The 20,163-nt window shown below is 44.0% G+C and overlaps 1 protein-coding gene across 3 annotated transcripts in view; it reads left to right on the top strand.

The window, feature by feature from the left end:
- PC (pyruvate carboxylase) overlaps positions 1-20,163 on the top strand; it is a 663,757-nt gene that overhangs the window by 621,235 nt on the left and 22,359 nt on the right. For all 3 annotated transcript variants that reach the window (XM_078779838.1, XM_068119999.2, XM_068119997.2), the window contains exons 19-20: positions 689-937; positions 1,152-1,292. In XM_078779838.1, coding sequence (XP_078635964.1) covers positions 689-937; positions 1,152-1,292 — 390 coding nt within the window. The remainder of the gene's footprint in view (positions 1-688; positions 938-1,151; positions 1,293-20,163) is intronic.

Raw genomic sequence — 20,163 nt, 5'->3', positions numbered from 1 at the left:
GGAAAAGTTTAAGTTCATCTATCAATTTAAATTATTTCATGGACTTTAAAAAGGTTAATTGTGTTGCACTAAAAAAATCCAGCATTTTCAATTTCAGAGCAATTGGTTGTCCTGTTGCCAAAAATTGCTGTATTGGTCACTTTGGCCTCAAAAATGGCCTCTGAGGCTGTGGCGACATAGCCCATGTTACTTCCTGCAAAAGATAATCTGTACCATGAGTATGAAGTTTGTGGCTTTAAAGATGGGGCCATGCATGAGGAACATACCCACAGAGGGAGAGACATTCACGATTATATAGGCCGACATATATACATATATATATATATATATATATGTATATATGTCGGCCTATATATAATGTGGGCTACAATATATATATATATATATGTATATATGTCGGCCTATATATAATGTGGGCTACAATATATATATATATATATGTATATATGTCGGCCTATATATAATGTGGGCTACAATATATATATATATATATGTATATATGTCGGCCTATATATAATGTGGGCTACAATATATATATATATATGTATATATGTCGGCCTATATATAATGTGGGCTACAATATATATATATAATATTATATATATATATATATATATATATATATATATATATATATTGTAGTTCCATGTTTGCTTGTTTTAATTTTATTTTATATGTTTTTCGCCAGATCTTGAAGGACCTCCCAAGGATAGAAGGACGACCCGGAGCTTCACTTCCATTGCTGGACTTCACCAAGTTAGAGCAAGACCTCAAGGCTGAACATGGGGAGGACGTGACCCCTGAGGATGTGATGTCAGCAGCCATGTATCCAAAAGTGTTCAATGAAATGAAGGAGTTCACAATGCAGTTTGGGCCTGTAGAATGTCTCAACACCCGTCTCTTCCTGGAAGGTCCCAAAATAGCTGAGGCTTTTGAGGTGAGATGGCAACGATGCATGGTTGAATTAAACAAATTTGGAAATGATGCTGGAGGAGTATAAACACTGTCTTCATTTTGTCATTTCATCATATTGTTTTTCAAGTTATGTTTTGTCACAACGAAGTGTCCAGAAATCGAAGTGCATTGCACACTTTAAGGGAGACATTGACCAAAGATCTTTATGATGATAAGATTTCTTGTCATGGTGCAAGGTGGAGTTGGAAAGAGGCAAGACCCTACACATCAAAGCTCTAGCTCTGGGAGATCTCAACAAGAATGGACAGCGTGAAGTGTTCTTTGAACTCAACGGACAGCTTCGCTCTGTGCTTGTTAAAGACCTCACTGCAATAAAGGTTAGAAGCCCCCCAAGCCCCCCCCGCCCCCACCCCACAACACACGAAGGATAATGAAAGAGAATGATTGTACATGACAAAAATAAAACGACAAAGTATCAGTCACTAGACACAATCAATGTTGCATTCCATCTTTCCGTAAGCTCGCAGACACCTTTTGTGCAACGCTTTCACTCGCTGACCTTGATCATACCAGAGCAAATACTTTCAAATACAAAGGAACAAAGCATACACAAGTTTTCATTCTTTATTGGCTGAAGGTTAAAGGCATAAGGTATGTTTGTGAATATACCCGATTCATTATCGCAGAAGAATCAAGTTTAAATGGCACAGCTTCCTTTATGTCGCAAACGCAACACAATTGCTTCGAACATATCTTCACCCCAGTGTGTGCGCAACTCCCTTTGGTGCCGTACTTTTTTGGGTTGTTCTGAAAGGTCACCGAGATCCAACATTAAATATCAGACTTCCTCTGCTGTCACTGAGAAATAGGATCTGCAAAATCGAATGTGGTGTATTAACCTCGCTCCCCCGGGACCTTTACGCCTTTAAAGTCACACCTGAGGCCATACTTGTAAAAAGCCATGAAAGCAGGCTTACAGCTATTTTGAAGGTGGCGAGATGGCCTGGTGTGGCAGCTTTCATATCTCTGAGTTGTATATTTCTGGGCTCGATTCACCTGATGCATGTCTGGCAGTAAAATTACTGCTTTTCTTTATTGTGCTAGCAGGGGGTGCTGCATTATGAAGAGTGCCTACTAATTTGCAGCTGACAAGTATGAAATGGCCATAACTTTAAAGTTATATTCTCAAGAATTTCTTGTCAATGATGCATCTGCGTGTGACCTGCATTACATATGTTTCGCGGAATTAAGGGCTATCATATGCAAAGATCTACAAAAACAAAATCAGTGTGGTCCATCACACCTGTGTTGTAAATCTTATAATCTACTTACTGAAAGGTTATTTTTTTTCTTCACTTTATTATCGAGTCAGTTGGAATTTCACCTCCAGTTCCTTATCCACCGGTGATGGTGTGGTATCATATACCACCTGGTGTTCTGACCACAAAACTGTCAGCAAGGGTGTTTCAAGGAACCATAGATCTTGTATTTGTCCACACTCGTTGTTGCCCTTTGTATCATCGAGTGTTAACAACTCCTTTTTTTATCAATACTTTGCCAACATAGTTTTTTTAATGACAACTTCCTCAAGCTACCTCTTGCTCCATAGAAAAATCTGCACACGTCATTGCGGGCAAGCAAATTAATTATGACACAGCTGCCAAGACCTGTCCTGAATATGCCATGTTGAGATTTCACCACTAAGGTGACATAATGACATTAACAGAGACCAGTCACTATAAATTGTTTAAATCTAACATGATAAAAAAATGACCACACACGCACATGTTATACCCTTTCAATGACCATTTGCCTTAATAGCCCTAACAGCGAATAACCATAGGTTTTGTCTCATCTGCAGTCACCCTCAATCCATTGCCTCAATCCATTGCCAAGTGCCATTGCTTCTTTCCAACCAAATATGAAACATCTCCTTTACACACAGTACACATAGTAACTTTTAGTGCACACGCACTCACACACACACACACACACACACACACACACACACATATATATATATATATATATATATATATACATTTACTGGTGCACAATTTTCCTTCCTTTTTTCCCCTTACCCTTTACCACATTGAACTGGAACTTGGTAGTTCAAAGCAAAGCAATTCTCCCTCTTGTTATTATTTGTTTATACATGGTCCAGGCTTGTGGAAGAGTTAGATCACAACAAATCAAGATACAACATAACAAGGGAACAGCAAGAGAAAGGAGAAATGCCAACAGCAGGATGGAGGGAGAAGGTAGACAGAGACGGACAAACAAGAGATGCAGGTAACGGTGAGGATTAGGGGAGAACGTAAAGGGTGGACAAGATGGATACGTAAGCAAAAATTTTGGGAGGGGTGGGTGTGGTTTAACGGGTGTAGAAAAGATCATGGCTTTGGATGAGGATGACTTGAGATGGTGGACTGGTCGTGAACAGCTGTTTTGAAGTCTGGGAGAGAATAATGATATTGAAGATAGTGTGGAAGGCCGTTCCTCAGGTGGGAAGAGAGGAATACATGAGTTTAGGTGAGCAGTGGTTCTTGATTTCAGCAGTTTCACAAGGAGGGGGTTGCTGGTGGACTGCGTGATGAATTGAAAGTAAATAAGAAGTAAGATTGGAAAATAAATAAAATATATATACAGACTTGGCATTTAATATGGAATATCTTTTTTGTGGCGGTGAACTTACATTTTCAAGATGACTTAGAACCAAAAGTTCATTGGAATTATGTTGAAATTATTCTAGATTTTGTTAATGTGACCTTTAAAAGAAACAAAAACCACATTTGACATTTCGAAGCAAATAAATTGATCCTTGAAAGTGATGTAAACTGATATCGAACTCAATTCACGCACAGTACTGTGTTAAACTTCTGTACGTTTTCCAGAAGTATATCTTTATTTTGCACATTCTCCCAAAAAAATTTCAACAAAAACAAAAGCTAAATTATGACCGGGCTTACGGACAGTAAAATTACAGTTCAGTACTTCGTGTAACCCCCATGAGCATTCGGGAGAGCACGTACACGTCGAGGCATGCTGTTCACGAGATTTGCCAAGGTTTGGACAGGAATCGCTTGCCATGCAGTGACAATAGTCTGCTGCAATTCACGCACAGAGGTCGGCTGGTCCAAGTTGTCGATTTGACGCGTTAATTCTGCCCACAAGTTCTCTATCGGATTCATATCCGGGGACATGGCAGGCCACTCCATATGCTCTACACCACGGTCAGCAAGAAAGTGTTGGATCATGCGAGCACGATGAGGCCGTGCATTGTCATCTTGGAAGACAAAGTTTCCTCGAGAGGCTGCACGAGCAAATGGGAGCAATGTTTCTTCCAGAATGACGCTGTACTTGAACTGGTTCAGGTTTCCATTCAGAACAAGCAGGTCAGTTTTTCCCCCTGCATGAAAAGCAGCCCAAACGGTCACCCCACCACCTCCAGCTTGGACTCTTGGCACTATACAATCTTCGTTGTGGGCTTCATGCACTTGTCTGTGCACTCAGACATGGCCATCTTGACGATAGACCAGAAATCTAGACTCGTCACTGAAGGTCACGTGATTCCAGTGTCCTGACTGCCATTGACGGTGCTCTCTGGCCCACTGCTATCGGCGCTGGCTGTGTTGTCTGGTCAGGCGTGGCTTTCTCAGGGGACGCCTGGCACGATAGCCTGCTTGAACCAGTCATTGGTTGACTAGCCTTCTGGATACAGGCACATTTGTCAGTTGCTGCCACTCAACCCTAAGCCGATTAGCTGACTTGGTACGGCCATTGCAGACTAACCGGTGCAGCTGGCGGTAATCTCTCCTTGTGGTTCTGCGTGGACGTCCTGGCCTCGGTATTGGAGTAGGGACACCCCTCTGAGCATTTCGTTTCAGGATCTTTGACACCTGACCTTGAGTGATGCCACACTGCCGAGCAATAGCACGCTGTTTCATGCCAGAATTTCGTAAAGCCACCACTCCATGACAAACAGCATTGTCAAGTTGACGGACCATCTACAGAGGAAGCGGCAATAACTTTTGTAGATGTGCAGCAGTTGTTTTCCACTAATACAGAACGCAACAACCCTTATATACCCGATTGTGAAGCCAATCGTCAAATGTACCTGTCCTTACATTTTGTCATGCCACCTGTGATATAATCCTGTTATTGACTTCTTGCTGCGAAAGACAATCAGTGACATGGTTCTTTCAACAAAGACATCACCGAAGGGTAAAAGAAACTCACCAGATTGATATACTGAGTTCAGAAAGTAAACCCAAGTCAAGAAAATATATATATATATTCCATATTAAATGCCAAGTCTGTATATGTATAGTATGTCTCCACGTGAATGCGACCGTGAAGCCAAAAATCAGATGTTACAGTTGAAATATCTAATTCTGGCTTTTAGTTGTCTGTGAAACACTTAACCGCCCACTACAAACAAGCACTGTGGCTGCGAGATTGTTATCCGCAGTATCAGTCAATAGCAGGGGAGCCGAGGAGCAAAAATGTGCTTTGAAAGAGATTGAGGTGGTCATGAAAGAACACACTTTTTTCTTGTGTATCTGGTAGATTGCACAATGGCACACATGTTTAGGGAAGCCTGCTTGGTCAACTCTCTTGCGAAAGTTGTCATCGAGCTGGATTTAGAATTTTGCCACATGACAAAATTTGGCCCAAAACTTAGGGGTAGAGGATGTATAATTATCAATCAATTATAATTATTGATTGTTTCACTATGTTCCCCATTGCTGTATACGAACATTTCAGATATCCTTTTTAAGGGTTTATGGTGGGCTACAAATTGTTCGGGAATTTTTTTATGGGGTCACTAAGTGCAGGTGTAGGGGTTAAAAGGTCATGCTCAGAAGAGGGATGTGAAAATCTTGGGGTCTTGGGTATCAATAACCTTGCTGTAACCAAATCAAGAACATAAATGAATCAAAATGACACAAATTTAAGGGTACTTTATGACAAGGTTTTTAATAATCAAAAAATGTTCGATGAGTCCACATGTTTTTGGATTAAACCCTTAGTGTCCATGAGCAGAATCGCAAAATTGGCAAAAATGTAATTTTACTAAACCAAGATTGGCCAATAATACTGTGTTCTCACCTGTGATCATGCCGTATATGAAATTATGTTGGCTCTCCAAAAGAAACACCCAGAAAAGTACTGGCATGTGATCATCCACATGGGAGGATTCCACATAGCCATGGATTTTCTTGGTGCCATTGGTCATCTGATGAAACAAACAGGCATAGAGGATATGTTGGTGGAAGGGAATATTTGTCAGCCAGGTACAGTGAACAAGGTACTGGACGGAAAAGACTACTATGCAATGCTTCATGCCCACACAGTTGTTGAGAGGGCAATGTTCAGTCTTCTTTGGGAATCTTTTGAAGCATGGTTACTTGAACAGGGAGGGGCATGATACCCATGACTACTCTGCTCTATCTACTCACGTAAGTGCAATCTGCAAGGCCATCAATTAAGAGAGATATGATGAGGCCAGGAGTGCTTGTGGAGAAGAAGAGTCGACACTAGACAGCATGAGGCAGAGGTTGAAGGTATTCATACAGATGAACTTCATGTCGCCAACGATCAAGTTATGATTATGTACCTTGACATGAAAGAAATCCTGAAGAAATTCATAGTCGCCGAACGAGCAGGTATTTAGAATCTACACGTCGAAGCTACGGAAGAAATGCTTCCGTACATTGTTGCAGCTGGACACAAGTATACTTCTTTCCTACCCCACTATCTGGCAGCCATGAAGGAATTACCATCACTTGTCAAAGCAGAGTTTGAGAAAGGGAATTTCACCATTTGCCAGCAACACGGAAAATTCAACAGAGTCTGGTCGGATATGGCCCTTGAACAGACCTATAATAAAGATGCCAAGACAAAGCTGTTGCAGGGAATCAGACAAAGACTGGAGACGTATCCAAGTACCTCAAAGCATTGCGTGGCATGACAACTGCCTCTGAAATGACAGCTGAAATCACCAAGGCACTTTCTGCTGATCTCGTTTAAAATGGTTTGGGCATGTTATTGACTGTGCGGGTCCGAGAGGAACCGCGGGTTCAGACACTTGGTGCAGGCATCTGGCGGAGTATTGGGAGGTTTTGCCTGCGAAGGAGAATCTTGGACCCTTGGTGATTTCGAGAGATAAGAACACGAGGAGAAGAATGAGCACCCTGGACACATCATGAACCATCCCATGCGCGATTATCTCACTCAGCCCTGGAACGAGGCATGACCAACGCGTGGGACGGATGCAGCCGGAGGAGACGAGAGGCGTAGGTTCAGAGAGACCAAGCACCTGTAACACTGTCACTTCCCAGACATTTACCCACAACAAGGATCTGGACAAGCTCAAACACCGGGCCGACGTGCTGGTGCTGACCGGGCCGCCGTGGTGTGGTGCTGACAAGGCCGCCGTGGTGTGGTGCTGACCGGGCCGCCGTGGTGTGGTGCTGACTGGGCCGACGTGATGTGGTGCTGACCGGGCCGCCATGGTGTGTTGCTGACCGGGCCGCCGTGGTGTGGTGCTGACCGGGCCGCCGTGGTGTGGTGCTGACCGGGCTGACGTGGTGTGGTGCTGACCGGGCCGACGTGGTGTGGTGCTGACCGGGCCGCCGTGGTGTGGTGCTGACCGGGCCGACGTGGTGTGGTGCTGACCGGGCCGACATGGTGTGGTGCTGACTGGGCCGACGTGGTGTGGTGCTGACCGGGCCGCCGTGGCGTGGTGCTGACGGGGCCCCCGCAGCCGTGATGCCCCCCCCCCAGAATTTCCATGTATTAAACGTTTCCCAGTGTGTACCCTGGATTAGAATAGGTACACCGTATCCCTGAGTGTCGTAAGAGAAGACTAAGAGGGTTGGCATCAGGAAGGGCATCCGGCCATAAAAACATTGCCTCAAAAAAGAGAACCATGACAATTACAACTACATATGGGCAGGGTACAGCCTGAAGTGGAGATCAGTTTCTGAGGTTTGGGATATGGAATGTAGGGACAATGACAGGGAGATCAGGAGAAGTGGTGGAAGTATTGGTCAGAAGAAGAGTGGACATATGTTGTGTGCAAGAGACGAGATGGAAGGGAAGTGGTGTGAGAATGGTGAAGGGTAAGCAGGGACAGAAATACAAGTTTGTGTGGCAAGGGTGCCTGGAGGGCGTGAATGGTGTTGGTGTCCTGTTTTCTGAGGAGTTTGTAGACAGTGTGGTGAGTGTGACTAGAGTGAGTAATAGGTTGATGATGGTAAAATTATGATTGGAAAGCTCTTGGTGAACAGCATCTCGGGATATGCCCCGCAGGTTGGTCGGAGCGATGAAGAGAAGGACAAGTTCTGGTGTGCGATAGAGAAGCTGATGGAAAACGTGAAAGATGAGGAAGTTGTTGTGGTAGGAGGAGACCTAAATGGACATGTGGGAAGGAGTATGGATGGTTTTGAGGGAGTTCATGGGGGTTATCGATATGGTGTGAGAAATGGAGAAGGTGAAAGGATTTTGGAGTTTGCTGATGGAGCTGATTTGTTGATTTGTAATACTCCGTTCCAGAAAGAGGATAATAAGCTTGTTACATACACGTCAGGTGGGTCGACGACAACCGTTGTCTACCTGATGGTGCGTAGGCGAGATAGGGGGCACCTCCGGGACACAAAGGTGATCCCGGGGGAGGAGGCTGTTTCACAGCACCACTTGGTTGTCTGCGACATAAGGGTGAAAGGTGCGAGGAGAGCTCGGCGGGTGAAGTACCAACCAAGAATGAAGGTGTGGAGGTTGAAAGCGGTGACAATAAGGGAGGCATTAAAAGAGAGGCTGAGTAGGGTAGAGGATGATGTGGTTGAGCTTGAAAGTGGTTGGATGTCAATGAAAGCTAGTCTGTTAGGAGCCGTTGGTGAGATATGTGGATGGACAAAAGGACCACCGAGGCACTCGGAAACATGGTGGTGGGATGATGAAGTTGGAAAGAGGATTGACGAGAAGAGGAAGAAGTTCAAGGAGTGGCAGAAGGCGAAGGGTACGGGAGCAGAAACAGCAGAGCATGAAAGTTATAAGGCAGCCAAGAAGGCTGCAAAGAAAGAGGTAGCAAAGGCGCAGGAGGCATGTCGGAAAATGTTCGGAGAACGCTTGGTTTCGGAAGAGGGTCAGAGAGCAGTATTCAGGATTGCAAAGCAGATAGCGAAAGAGAGGTGTGATGTGATGGGGGTGAGTTGCTTGAAGGATGAAGTGGGACAAATCGTTGTGGACCCAGATGGAATTAAAGGAAGATGGAAAAGATATATGGAAATGCTGTTGAATACAGAGAATGAATGGGATGGCAACATGGAGAGTAACCCAGTTTTAGGACCGGCAGAGAAGATAACTGAGAAGGAAGTTGAGGAAGCGATAAAATCAATGAAGAGTATAAAAGCGGGAGGGCCGACGGGAGTTGTGGGAGATATGTTGAAGGCAGCAGGAAGTTGGGGTATGAAGAGAATGACAGAGATCTGTAATCTGGTGGTGAAAGAAGGCCGCATTCCAGTGATTTGGGAACTGAGTACCCTCATCCCTCTATACAAGGGGAAAGGTGACCCTCTGGAGTGTGGCTCGTACCGAGCGATAAAGTTATTGGAGCATGGAATGAAGGTATTGGAAAGGGTGTTGGAGAGGAGGATAAGGAAGAAAGTGAAGATCGACGAAATGCAGTTTGGATTTATGCCAGGAAGAGGAACGACAGACGTGCTTTTTATTGTGATGCAGTTGCAGGAGAAGTACATGGAGAAGAGGAAGAAGTTGTTTGTTGGGTTTGTTGATCTGGAGAAAGCATTCGATAGGGTTCCACGCAAAGTATTGACATGGGCATTGAGGAAGTTAGGAGTGGAGGAATGGTTGATCAGAGTAGTGATGGCAATGTACAAAAGAGCGCGCACAGCTGTAAGGACGAAGGACGGGAACAGTGGTGAGTTTGAGGTGAAGGTGGGAGTGCATCAGGGATCGGTACTAAGTCCACTACTATTTGTAGCTGTGATGGAGATGCTGGCTCAGAACGTAAAGGAGGGTTTACCGTGGGAGTTGTTCTATGCAGATGATCTGATGTTGATTGCGGAACGTATGGATGGACTGAAGGAAAAGATGAACAAGTGGAAGGAATGTATGGAGGCAAAAGGTCTTCTTCTTTTTTTTTTTTCTTTTTTTTTTCTATACAAGATCGAGGCTCGTGAAAGAGCGAACATTAATCACACAGAAAGACAATCCGACACATAAAACATATAACATGGGGAGCGGTAGACAAGATGGGGCAAGAGGGGGAGGAACACAAACACAACATCTGAGAGCAGGGACATCGAGAGATCTGTGGGAGGGAGAGGGCTTTGGGGGGGGAGGCATGGGAAGGGGGGGGGGGGTGGGAGAGGTATAAAACATATGGACACTGCCGGGACTTCCAGGAAAGAAGTTGGAATTTCAAACAAGGTGGATCTGGGGTGAAATAGTGGGGGAAGAAAAGATCAAGGTTTTGGATGGGGAAAGATAAGAGATGGTGGTGAACAGCTGTTTTAAAGACCTGGAGGGAGGAGTGGGATTGAAGGGAGTGTGGGAGTTTATTCCAGAGGCGGGAGAAAAGAGGAATGAAAGAGTGAAGGTGAGCAGAGAGCCGAGATTTCGGCAGTTTAACCATCAGAGGGTTGCTGGCAGATCTTGTGCGACCTGTAGGAATATTTGGGGGACAAAGCACAGAGAGAGCTGGGGGAGCAAGGCCGGAGAGGAGTCGGTAGAAGACAGAAAGACCACCTACCTGTCTGCGGTGAGTGAGTGAAAGGCCCTCGGACATAGCTTCATCACGGGAGATTGCAATGATTCTGAAAGCTTTGGTTTCAACAGCGTGAAGCCGAGCTAGGTGTGAGGCAGGAGCACCGGCCCATAGGGGAGAACAGTATTCCATTGAGCTGCGGATGAAAGACTTGTATGTGGTGAGGAGCTCAGGTGTGCCGAGGAAGGACTTCGCACGACGGAGGATGCCCAGTCGGCGACTGGCTTTGGAGGCCAGCTTGGAAATGTGGTTTTCCCAAGAAAGATCATGGCAGATAGTGAGACCCAAAAGCTTGAGCGACAGAACTTCTTGGAGAGGATTGTTGAGAAAGTAGATGGGAGGGTTGTCCAGTCGATCTTTTCGGAGAGACATAGTAAGAGTGTGAGACTTGTCAGGATTGAAAGACATGTTCCACTTGTTTGACCAGTCTGTGATTTTGTCCAGGTCTTCAGAGAGTGAGGCGGCTGCAGACTGCCGATCTGAGGGAAGAGGAATGAAGCGGCAGAGAGTGGAGTCATCAGCAAAGAGATAGAGAGGATTTTCCAGAGAGTCAGAGAGATCATTGATAAAGACCATTCTGAAGGTGAATATCGGAAAGACGAAGGTGATGGCAAGTGGTAAAGCATGTGGTGAGGTGGAAAGAACTGGGAAGTGGCCCTGTGCTGTGTGCAGGAAGGGTGTCGGAGTGAACTCCATTCAATGTACAATGTGCACTAAGTGGGTTCATCAAAAATGTAGTGGTCTGAGAGGGTCATTAACCAGTGTGGCAGCTACATTCAAATGTAAGTGTGCACAGAGGGAGCTGCAGATGGAGGAAATGTTGAGTTGGATCTTGGAGACGGCGTGAAGCTGGAAGGTGTGAAAACATTTTTGCTACCTCGGAGACATGCTGAATGGAGAAGGTGGATCAGACTCGGCAACGGTTGCTAGAGTGAGATGTGCATGGAAGAAGTTTCGGGAACTGAGTGGCGTGCTGATGAGTAGGGGAGTGTCGTTGAAGCTGAAGGGAAAGGTGTATGCTGCATGTGTGAGAAGTGTTATGATTTATGGGAGTGAGACATGGGTAATGAACGTAGAGCAGCAACGAAGGTTGGAAAGGGTGGAAATGCGAATGGTTCGATGGATGTGCGGAGTATCGTTGAGAGAGAGGAAGACAAATGATGAATTGTGAAAGATGATGGGAATAGAGCCTGTGATTGATGCTGTGAAGAGGAACAGGTTGAGATGGTTTGGTCATGTGTTGAGGAAGGATGAAAGTGACTGGTTGAGAAGAGTGATGGAAATGAATGTAGAAGGAAGTAGAGGACGGGGAAGACCGAGAAAGACTTGGCTCAAGATCGTGGAAGAAGAAATGCGGGCAAGGGGGTTAACAAGGAGAGATGCAGAAAATAGGGGAAGATGGAGAAGATTGTCATGGGGGCCGCAATGCTAACCCTCTAGCAGCTCTAGCAGGGAAAATGGCCTTAAAATGCATGTTGTTGTTGTTGTTGACAGCTGCCTCCAATAAAACACTGTTTTTGGCTCACATGAGCAAGAGCCCCAGCGAATGGGTGAAGCGAGCACTTCCGAAACGGATCTAAAACAATTGCAAAACATCAAGACTGTTATGAAGGAAAAGATGATAAACCCCTTTCTCCAATCGAGTGATGACCTTGTGAACATCTCAACAGGCCAAGCTGCACATTCCTTTGAGCTGATAGAAACTAAGCAGAAGGGATTGGATGCACTTGCCAGAGCTGAACAAGGGAAGGGGACTCTCATAAGGTTGACCCAGTAAAAAGACAAGGAAGAAATTGACACTCCAGCAAATGAAACAGCTGTACATTGAAGAGAGTTCTGTAGTCCGCAGCCTCTGTTTTTCTGAAAGCCTAGGTCAGAACGAGAAAGTAGAGGCGTTTTCCCATGAGTGGGCTGAATATCCAAGTTCACTCTTTATACCAGATGAGCCACATCCATCTGGTTTCTCAATGAGGAAGGGAAACAAGTTTGATTATGCCACAATGCTTAAAGCCACAATGGGATCTCAATGCAAATAACTTGAGGAACAGCCAGCTCTAGTCAAAAACGTGCTTTTCCATTGATCTAATGGCCTTCATTCAGCGATATCAGGAACTTGGGAGTGCTAAATTTGAGGAGCTATCTGCGAAATATCTCAAAAATATCTTGCACATTACACCAACGGACTGCCAGATTGTACAGTACATGTTGGCGATCGACATGATGTCAGTCCCGAGAAACATTTAAAGATTGAAGAGAGAATATGAAGGAAGAAAACAGGGCAGAAGGTGAAAACCTTCATCCCTCATGATAACCTACAGCTCCCATGGTGGATGGGTTTTGTCTCCAATCAAGAAAACAAGGGCCATCTCAAAGAGTATCTATCCAGAACATGGTCAGCACATCACGAGAGCATATCCACCCTTTATGATACCTAAAATGTTGGTATGCATTAATGGGAAAATAGTGAAACAATCAATTATATATCCTCTACCCCTAATTTTTGGGCCAAATTTCGTCATGTGGCAAAGTTATAAATCCAGCTCGATGACGACTTTCGCAAGACTGAGCAGGCCTCCCTAAACATGTGTGCCATGGTTCAATCTACGACAAAATAAACAAGAAAAGTATGTTATTTCATGACTACCCACGCCCAGATTCTGGGCCTTGGGACCCCTTCTACAACCAACCCTTTTTTTTAACAATGCCATCCCAACTTTTGGGAAGGGAATTGATCCATGGACGAGCTTTTTGCCTCTTAGGAAGCTACCTTCTTTTCAAATTAAAAGGTAAAAATAATCAAACATTGTAACAAAGGCAAGAGCATGGCCCTACTCCACGGCCCGACTACCAAACTACACAGCCCAACAAAGTTCATCAAACTAATATATGCATGCACTTCGGTCCGAAGGCCAAAATACATGTTCAAACAAACACCTTCACCCTTGCCCGCAGCGCCCTAATGCACGGTCAAATCTTATAGGGGAGAGGGAATGATATCACAGTCTTTGTGCTCGCTTGCCCCTGAATGCTCAAGAGTGCCCTTGATTTGTTTTGCCTTTTTTTTTTTTGGAGGTTTCATCAAATTCCCTCTATTGCAAATTTTCCATACAATGACCAATCAATGGAACATATATATTCATTATCATGAGATGCCGCTGTATTCGCATCACAGGTGCACAAAAAGGGAACATTCTTTTTGCAGCACTTGTAGTTGTTGATTGCGTTGCAATGTGACATTTCTGCAACTTTTGTTGCAAGCTTTTGAAAAGTTCCAGACACGTTGCAAACTGATGTTTGTATTTGTGTAACTTTTCTTCACAACATTTCTGACCAACTTGTAGCCACAGCCACTCACCTGATTGAGTTATTGCAAAACTACAAAAGAGTTGCTAAATAAAATATATGCATGAAGTTGTGCAACTAAAGGCTGGCCTAAAGTTAATATTTTGTTGAAAATCAAAAATGGTTGTAGTGTATATGGTGTTGGGCTAGCGGCGAGGGTGCCAGCTTAGGATCCTAGGATCCTGGGTTCGAATCCCGGTCGATCGCTGAATTAACGCCAGGGGGGTTGACTCAGCCTGTCATCCTTCCGAGGTCGGCTAATTGAGTACCAGTTCACTGGTAATTCCCTGCTTGTCGTAAAAGGCGACAAAAAGGGTTGGCGGCAGGAAGGGCATCCGGCCGTAAAACATTGCTTCAAAAAGGGGACCAAAAAAAACAACAACAACCACGGTCCCCGAAAAAGGCCAACCCCCGCCTTGCGGGGAAAAATGGCCTCTAAAGGTGGTTTTTTTTTTTTTTTTTTTAGTGTATATGGACCATTAGATGCAATTTTTAGTATTGTTTTACACAATTTATTGAAGGAAAATATTGCATTTAGCAGCAAATTATTGCATAAACACACACATATATATATATACATATATATATATATATATATTTATATATATTTATGTGTATATATTTATTTGTATATGTATATATATATATATATATATATATATATACATATATATATATATATATACATATATATATATATATATATATATATATATATATATATATATATATATATATATATATATATATATATATATATATATATATATATATACATATATATATATATATATATATACACATATACACACACACAGACTTGGCATTTAATATGGAATATTTTTTTCCATTTGTTAAAAGAACCAAGTCACTGATTGTCTGTCGCAGCAAGAAGTCAACAACAGGATTATATCTCAGGTGGCGTGGCAAAATGTACGGACAGGTGCATTTGATGATTGGCTTCACAGTCGGGTATACAAGGGTTGTTGCGTTCTGTATTAGTGGAAAACAACTGATGCAAGTCTCCAAAAGTTATTGCCGCTTCCTCTGGAGATGGTCCATCAACTCGACAATGCTGTTTGTCATGGAGTGGTGGCTTTACGAAATTACGGCATGAAACAGCGTGCTATTGCTCGGCAGTATGGCATCACTCAAGGTCAGGTGTCAAAGATCCTGAAACGAAATGCTCAGAGGGGTGTCCCTACTCCAATACCGAGGCCAGGACGTCCCCACAGAACCACAAGGAGGGATGATCGCCAGCTGCACCGGTTAGTCCGCAATGGCTGTACCAAGTCAGCTAATCGGCTTAGGGCTGAGTGGCAGCAACTGACAAATGTGCCTGTATCCAGAAGGCTAGTCAACCAACGACTGGTTCAAGCAGGCTATCGTGCCAGGCGTCCCCTGAGAAAGCCATGCCTGACCAGACAACACCGCCAGCGCCGATTGCAGTGGGCCAGAGAGCACCGTCAATGGCAGCCAGGACACTGAAGTCACATGATCTTCAGTGACGAGTCTAGATTTCTGGTCTATCGTCAAGATGGCCGCGTCCGAGTGCGCAGACAAGTGCAGGAAGCCTACAACAAAGATTGTATCGTGCCAAGAGTCCAAGCTGGAGGTGGTGGGGTGACCGTTTGGGTTGCTTTTCATGCAGGGGGCAAAACTGACCTAGTTGTTCTGAATGGAAACCTGAACCAGTTCAGGTACAGGGCCATTCTGGAAGAACCATTGCTTCCATTTGCTCATGCAGCCTTTCGAGGAAACTTTGTCTTCCAAGATGACAATGCACGGTCTCATCGTGCTCGCATGATAGAACACTTTCTTGCTGACCGTGGTGTAACTGGTGTAGAGCATATGGAGTGGCCTGCCATGTCCCCGGATATGAATCCGATAGAGAACTTGTGGGCAGAATTAACGCATCAAATCGACCACTTGGACCAGCAGCCGACCTCTGTGCGTGAATTGCAGCAGGCTATTGTCACTGCATGGCAAGCAATTCCTGTCCAAACCTTGGCAAATCTCGTGAACAGCATGCCTCAACGTGTACGTGCTCTCCTGAATGCTCGTGGGGGTTACAGAAGTACTGAACTGTAATTTTGCTGTCCGTAATCCCAGTCGTAATTTAACTTTTGTTTTTGTTAAAAAAAATTTTGGCTAATGTGCAAAATAAAGAGATACTTATGGAAAACGTACAGAAGTTTAATACAGTACTGTCCGTGAATTGAGTTCGATATCAGTTTACATCACTTTCAAGGATCAATTTATTTGTTTCGAAATGTCAAATGTGGTTTTTGTTTCTTTTAAAGGTCACATTAACAAAATCTAGAATAATTTCAACATAATTCCAATGAACTTTTGGTTCTAAGACATCTTGAAAAGTAAGTTCACCCCCACAAAAAAAATATTCCATATTAAATGCCAAGTCTGTGTATATATATATATATATATATATATATATATATATATATATATATATATATATATATGTATGTATGTATGTATGTATGTATGGATGTATATACGTACCTACGTACGTACACACACACACACACACACACACACACACACACATATATACAGACTTGGCATTTAATATGGAATTTTTTTTTTTTTCTTGACCTGGGTTTACTTTCTGAACTCAGTATATCAATCTGGTGAGTTTATTTTACCCTTCGGTGATGTCTTTGTTGAAAGAACCATGTCACTGATTGTCTTTCGCAGCAAGAAGTCAATAACAGGATTATATCACAGGTGGCGTGACAAAATGTAAGGACAGGTACATTTGACGATTCGCTTCACAATCAGGTATATAAGGGTTGTTGCGTTCTGTATTCGTGGAAAACAACTGCTGCACGTCTACAAAAGTTATTGCCCCTTCCTCTGGAGATGGTCCGTCAACTTGACAATGCGGTTTGTTATGGAGTGGTGGCTTTATGAAATTCTGGCATGAAACAGCGTGCTATTGCTCAGCAGTATGGCATCACTCAAGGTCAGGTGTCAAAGATCCTGAAACGAAATGCTCAGAGGGGTGTCCCTACTCCAATACCGAGGCCAGGACGTCCCCGCAGAATCACAAGGAGAGATGATCGCCAGCTGCACCGGTTAGTCTGCAATGGCCGTACCAAGTCAGCTAATCGGCTTAGGGCTGAGTGGCAGCAACTGACAAATGTGCCTGTATCCAGAAGGCTTGTCAACCAACGACTTGTTCAAGCAGGCTATTGTGCCAGGCGTCCCCTGAGAAAGCCACGCCTGACCAGACAACACAGCCAGCGCCGATTGCAGTGGGCCAGAGAGCACCGTCAATGGCAGTCAGGACACTGGAATCACGTGACCTTCAGTGACGAGTCTAGATTTCTGGTCTATAGTCAAGATGGCCGCGTCCAAGTGCACAGACAAGTGCATGAAGCCCACAACGAAGATTGATATAGTGCCAAGAGTCCAAGCTGGAGGTGGTGGGGTGACCGTTTGGGCTGCTTTTCATGCAGGGGGCAAAACTGACCTGGTTGTTCTGAATGGAAACCTGAACCAGTTCAAGTACAGGGTCATTCTGGAAGAAACATTGCTTCCATTTGCTCGTGCAGCCTTTTGAGGAAACTTTGTCTTCCAGGATGACAATGCACGGCCTCATCGTGCTCGCATGATCCAACACTTTCTTGCTGACCGTGGTGTATAGCATATGGAGTGGCCTGCCATGTCCCCGGATATGAATCCGATAGAGAACTTGTGGGCAGAATTAACGCGTCAAATCGACAACTTGGACCAGCAGCCGACCTCTGTGCGTGAATTGCAGCAGACTATTGTCACTGCATGGCAAGCGATTCCTGTCCATACCTTGGCAAATCTTGTGAACAGCATGCCTCGACGTGTACGTGCTCTCCTGTATGCTCGTGGGGGTTACACAAAGTACTGAACTGTAATTTTACTGTCCGTAATCCCAGTCATAATTTAGCTTTTGTTTTTGTTGAAATTGTTTTTGGCTAATGTGCAAAATAAAGAGATACTTCTGGAAAACGTCCAGAGGTTTAACACAGTACTGTCCGTGAATTGAGTTCGATATCAGTTTACATCACTTTCAAGGATCAATTTATTTGCTTCGAAATGTCAAATGTGGTTTTTGTTTCTTTTAAAGGTCACATTAACAAAGCTAGTATAATTTCAACATAATTCCAATGAACTTTTGGTTCTAAGTCACCTTGAAAAGTAAGTTCACTCCCACAAAAAAAATATTCCATATTAAATGCCAAGTCTGTATATACACACACACACACAGGCAGTCCCCGGGTTACGAACGAGTTCCGTTTTTACGTCTGTCTGTAAGTCGAATTTGTATATAAGTCGGAACAGTTGCGTACGGTTCACATCTCGCGTCAATTAGTCAAATGTTTGTCTTAGTATATAGTATATTTTACCTAAAACATCTATAGGTATGAAAAACATGAAAAACATTTCTTAAACTGCTTAGATAAAAAAGAAAAGATAATGATTAAAGGTTAACACTTACTCTCGTTCCAATTGATGTCTTGCAAACCTTGAAACGATCATACCTTGATATATCTCTCCGAGATGATGGGCCTGTTGTTGGAGAGGATGGACCTGCTGCTGGAGAGGATGGACCTGGTGCTGGTCAATTTTCTTAAAGTAACCATCAACGGTGGCTTGAACAGAGCTTTTCTCATGTTTCTCTTGTCTACTGCTCCCCTTATTATATACTTTGTGTGTCTGTCTGATTTTTTCTCTGTGTGATAAATGTTAGCTCTTTCACGAGCCTCGATTCTGTATACAAAAAAAACATAGGCTTTACGGAGGTCGGTTCGTAAGTACGGGCGTTCGTAAGTCGGGCGTTCGTAACCCGGGGACTGCCTGTATATTTATGTATATATATATATATTTATTTATATATAATGTATAATTACTTATTGATTATGGTGGCCCAAAAACATAGCGAAAATTTTTTTGTTACACATGACAAAAGACCCTGCATGCAAAAAAATTGGACATAGACGAGCATGTTCAGAAGTCCAAACAATTTACACATTTTTTGTCTTGTAGAATTCAAAGCTTGTTTATGCTCTTTTATGCTATATTTCTTATGCAATGCATTTTAAAAGCACGATGCAATACATGTCTCCATGCGCTGAATGAGTGGAAGGTCAAGTCCAGGGACTGGTCTTTGACACAACAGCCTCCAACACCCGGTTGAAGATAGGTGCCTGCACCCTTCTTGAGAAGGCCCTGGATAGAGAGCTTGTCTGGATTGTGTGCTGTCATCACATGTTCCAAGTGATACTTTCCAATGTATTCACCATTACCCTGGGACCTACTGGTGGTCCTGAGATGGGACTCTTCAAAGGCTTCAATAAGATCTGGCCCTTCATCAATAAGGCTGACTTTTAACCTGCCGGCGACGAGCTATTCGTTGGTATCCCAGATAGCTTCAGACAGGAGATGTCTTAATTCTATGCTGATGCGGTCAAGAGCAAGTCCCCGCAAGAGGACTACAGAGAACTCCTTCAACTCTGTCACATCTTCTTCGGGGGTTCCTTCGGATAGAGAGCTGAGCTTCCGTACATCCGGTGGGATTCACAATCCATGGTGGATGGCCAACGCCATTTACTCGCTTAAGATGTTCTTGTTCAAGGACCAGACAAATCTGACAGCAAGCGAAATGGCGGCCCTGACACAATTTTGTCTCTTCGTTTCACTCATTTATGCCCGCTATTGACACGAAGCTCCCATGCCAGCGAAAGCCCCACTCAACGATTTAAGCCTCCTTTCTCTCCTCCACAAGTACCCTATACTCACTGTCAAGGAGGTGGCGATCAAGGGGTTCTGTCGCCATTTGAGGTACTTCTCTGAACACCTCACTCCTCTCACCCTCTTTGATGGTCACATCAACGAGTGGACCAAAACGGCCATGGTCGACAACTTTTCACGTCCTCCAAATCCAAAATCTATGATGCAGCTGGACAGGAAGGTGTTTGACCATCGCGCACCATTGGAGATTTAAATCACCAGCTGGTCATTCAACATTTTTGACAGACAAGAAGAGGCCAAGGCATTCTTGTCAAAGTCCCATGCTCACTGGCCAACGTACTCCACGTCCCAAGTTGCTGAAG

The sequence above is a fragment of the Myxine glutinosa genome, chromosome 6, assembly GCF_964187855.1.
Source record: "Myxine glutinosa chromosome 6, kmMyxGlut1.1, whole genome shotgun sequence".
Classification (NCBI taxonomy): Eukaryota; Metazoa; Chordata; class Myxini; order Myxiniformes; family Myxinidae; genus Myxine; species Myxine glutinosa.
The sequence above is the reverse complement of the archived record's forward strand: the minus strand, read 5'-3'. Positions and strand labels throughout refer to the sequence as shown.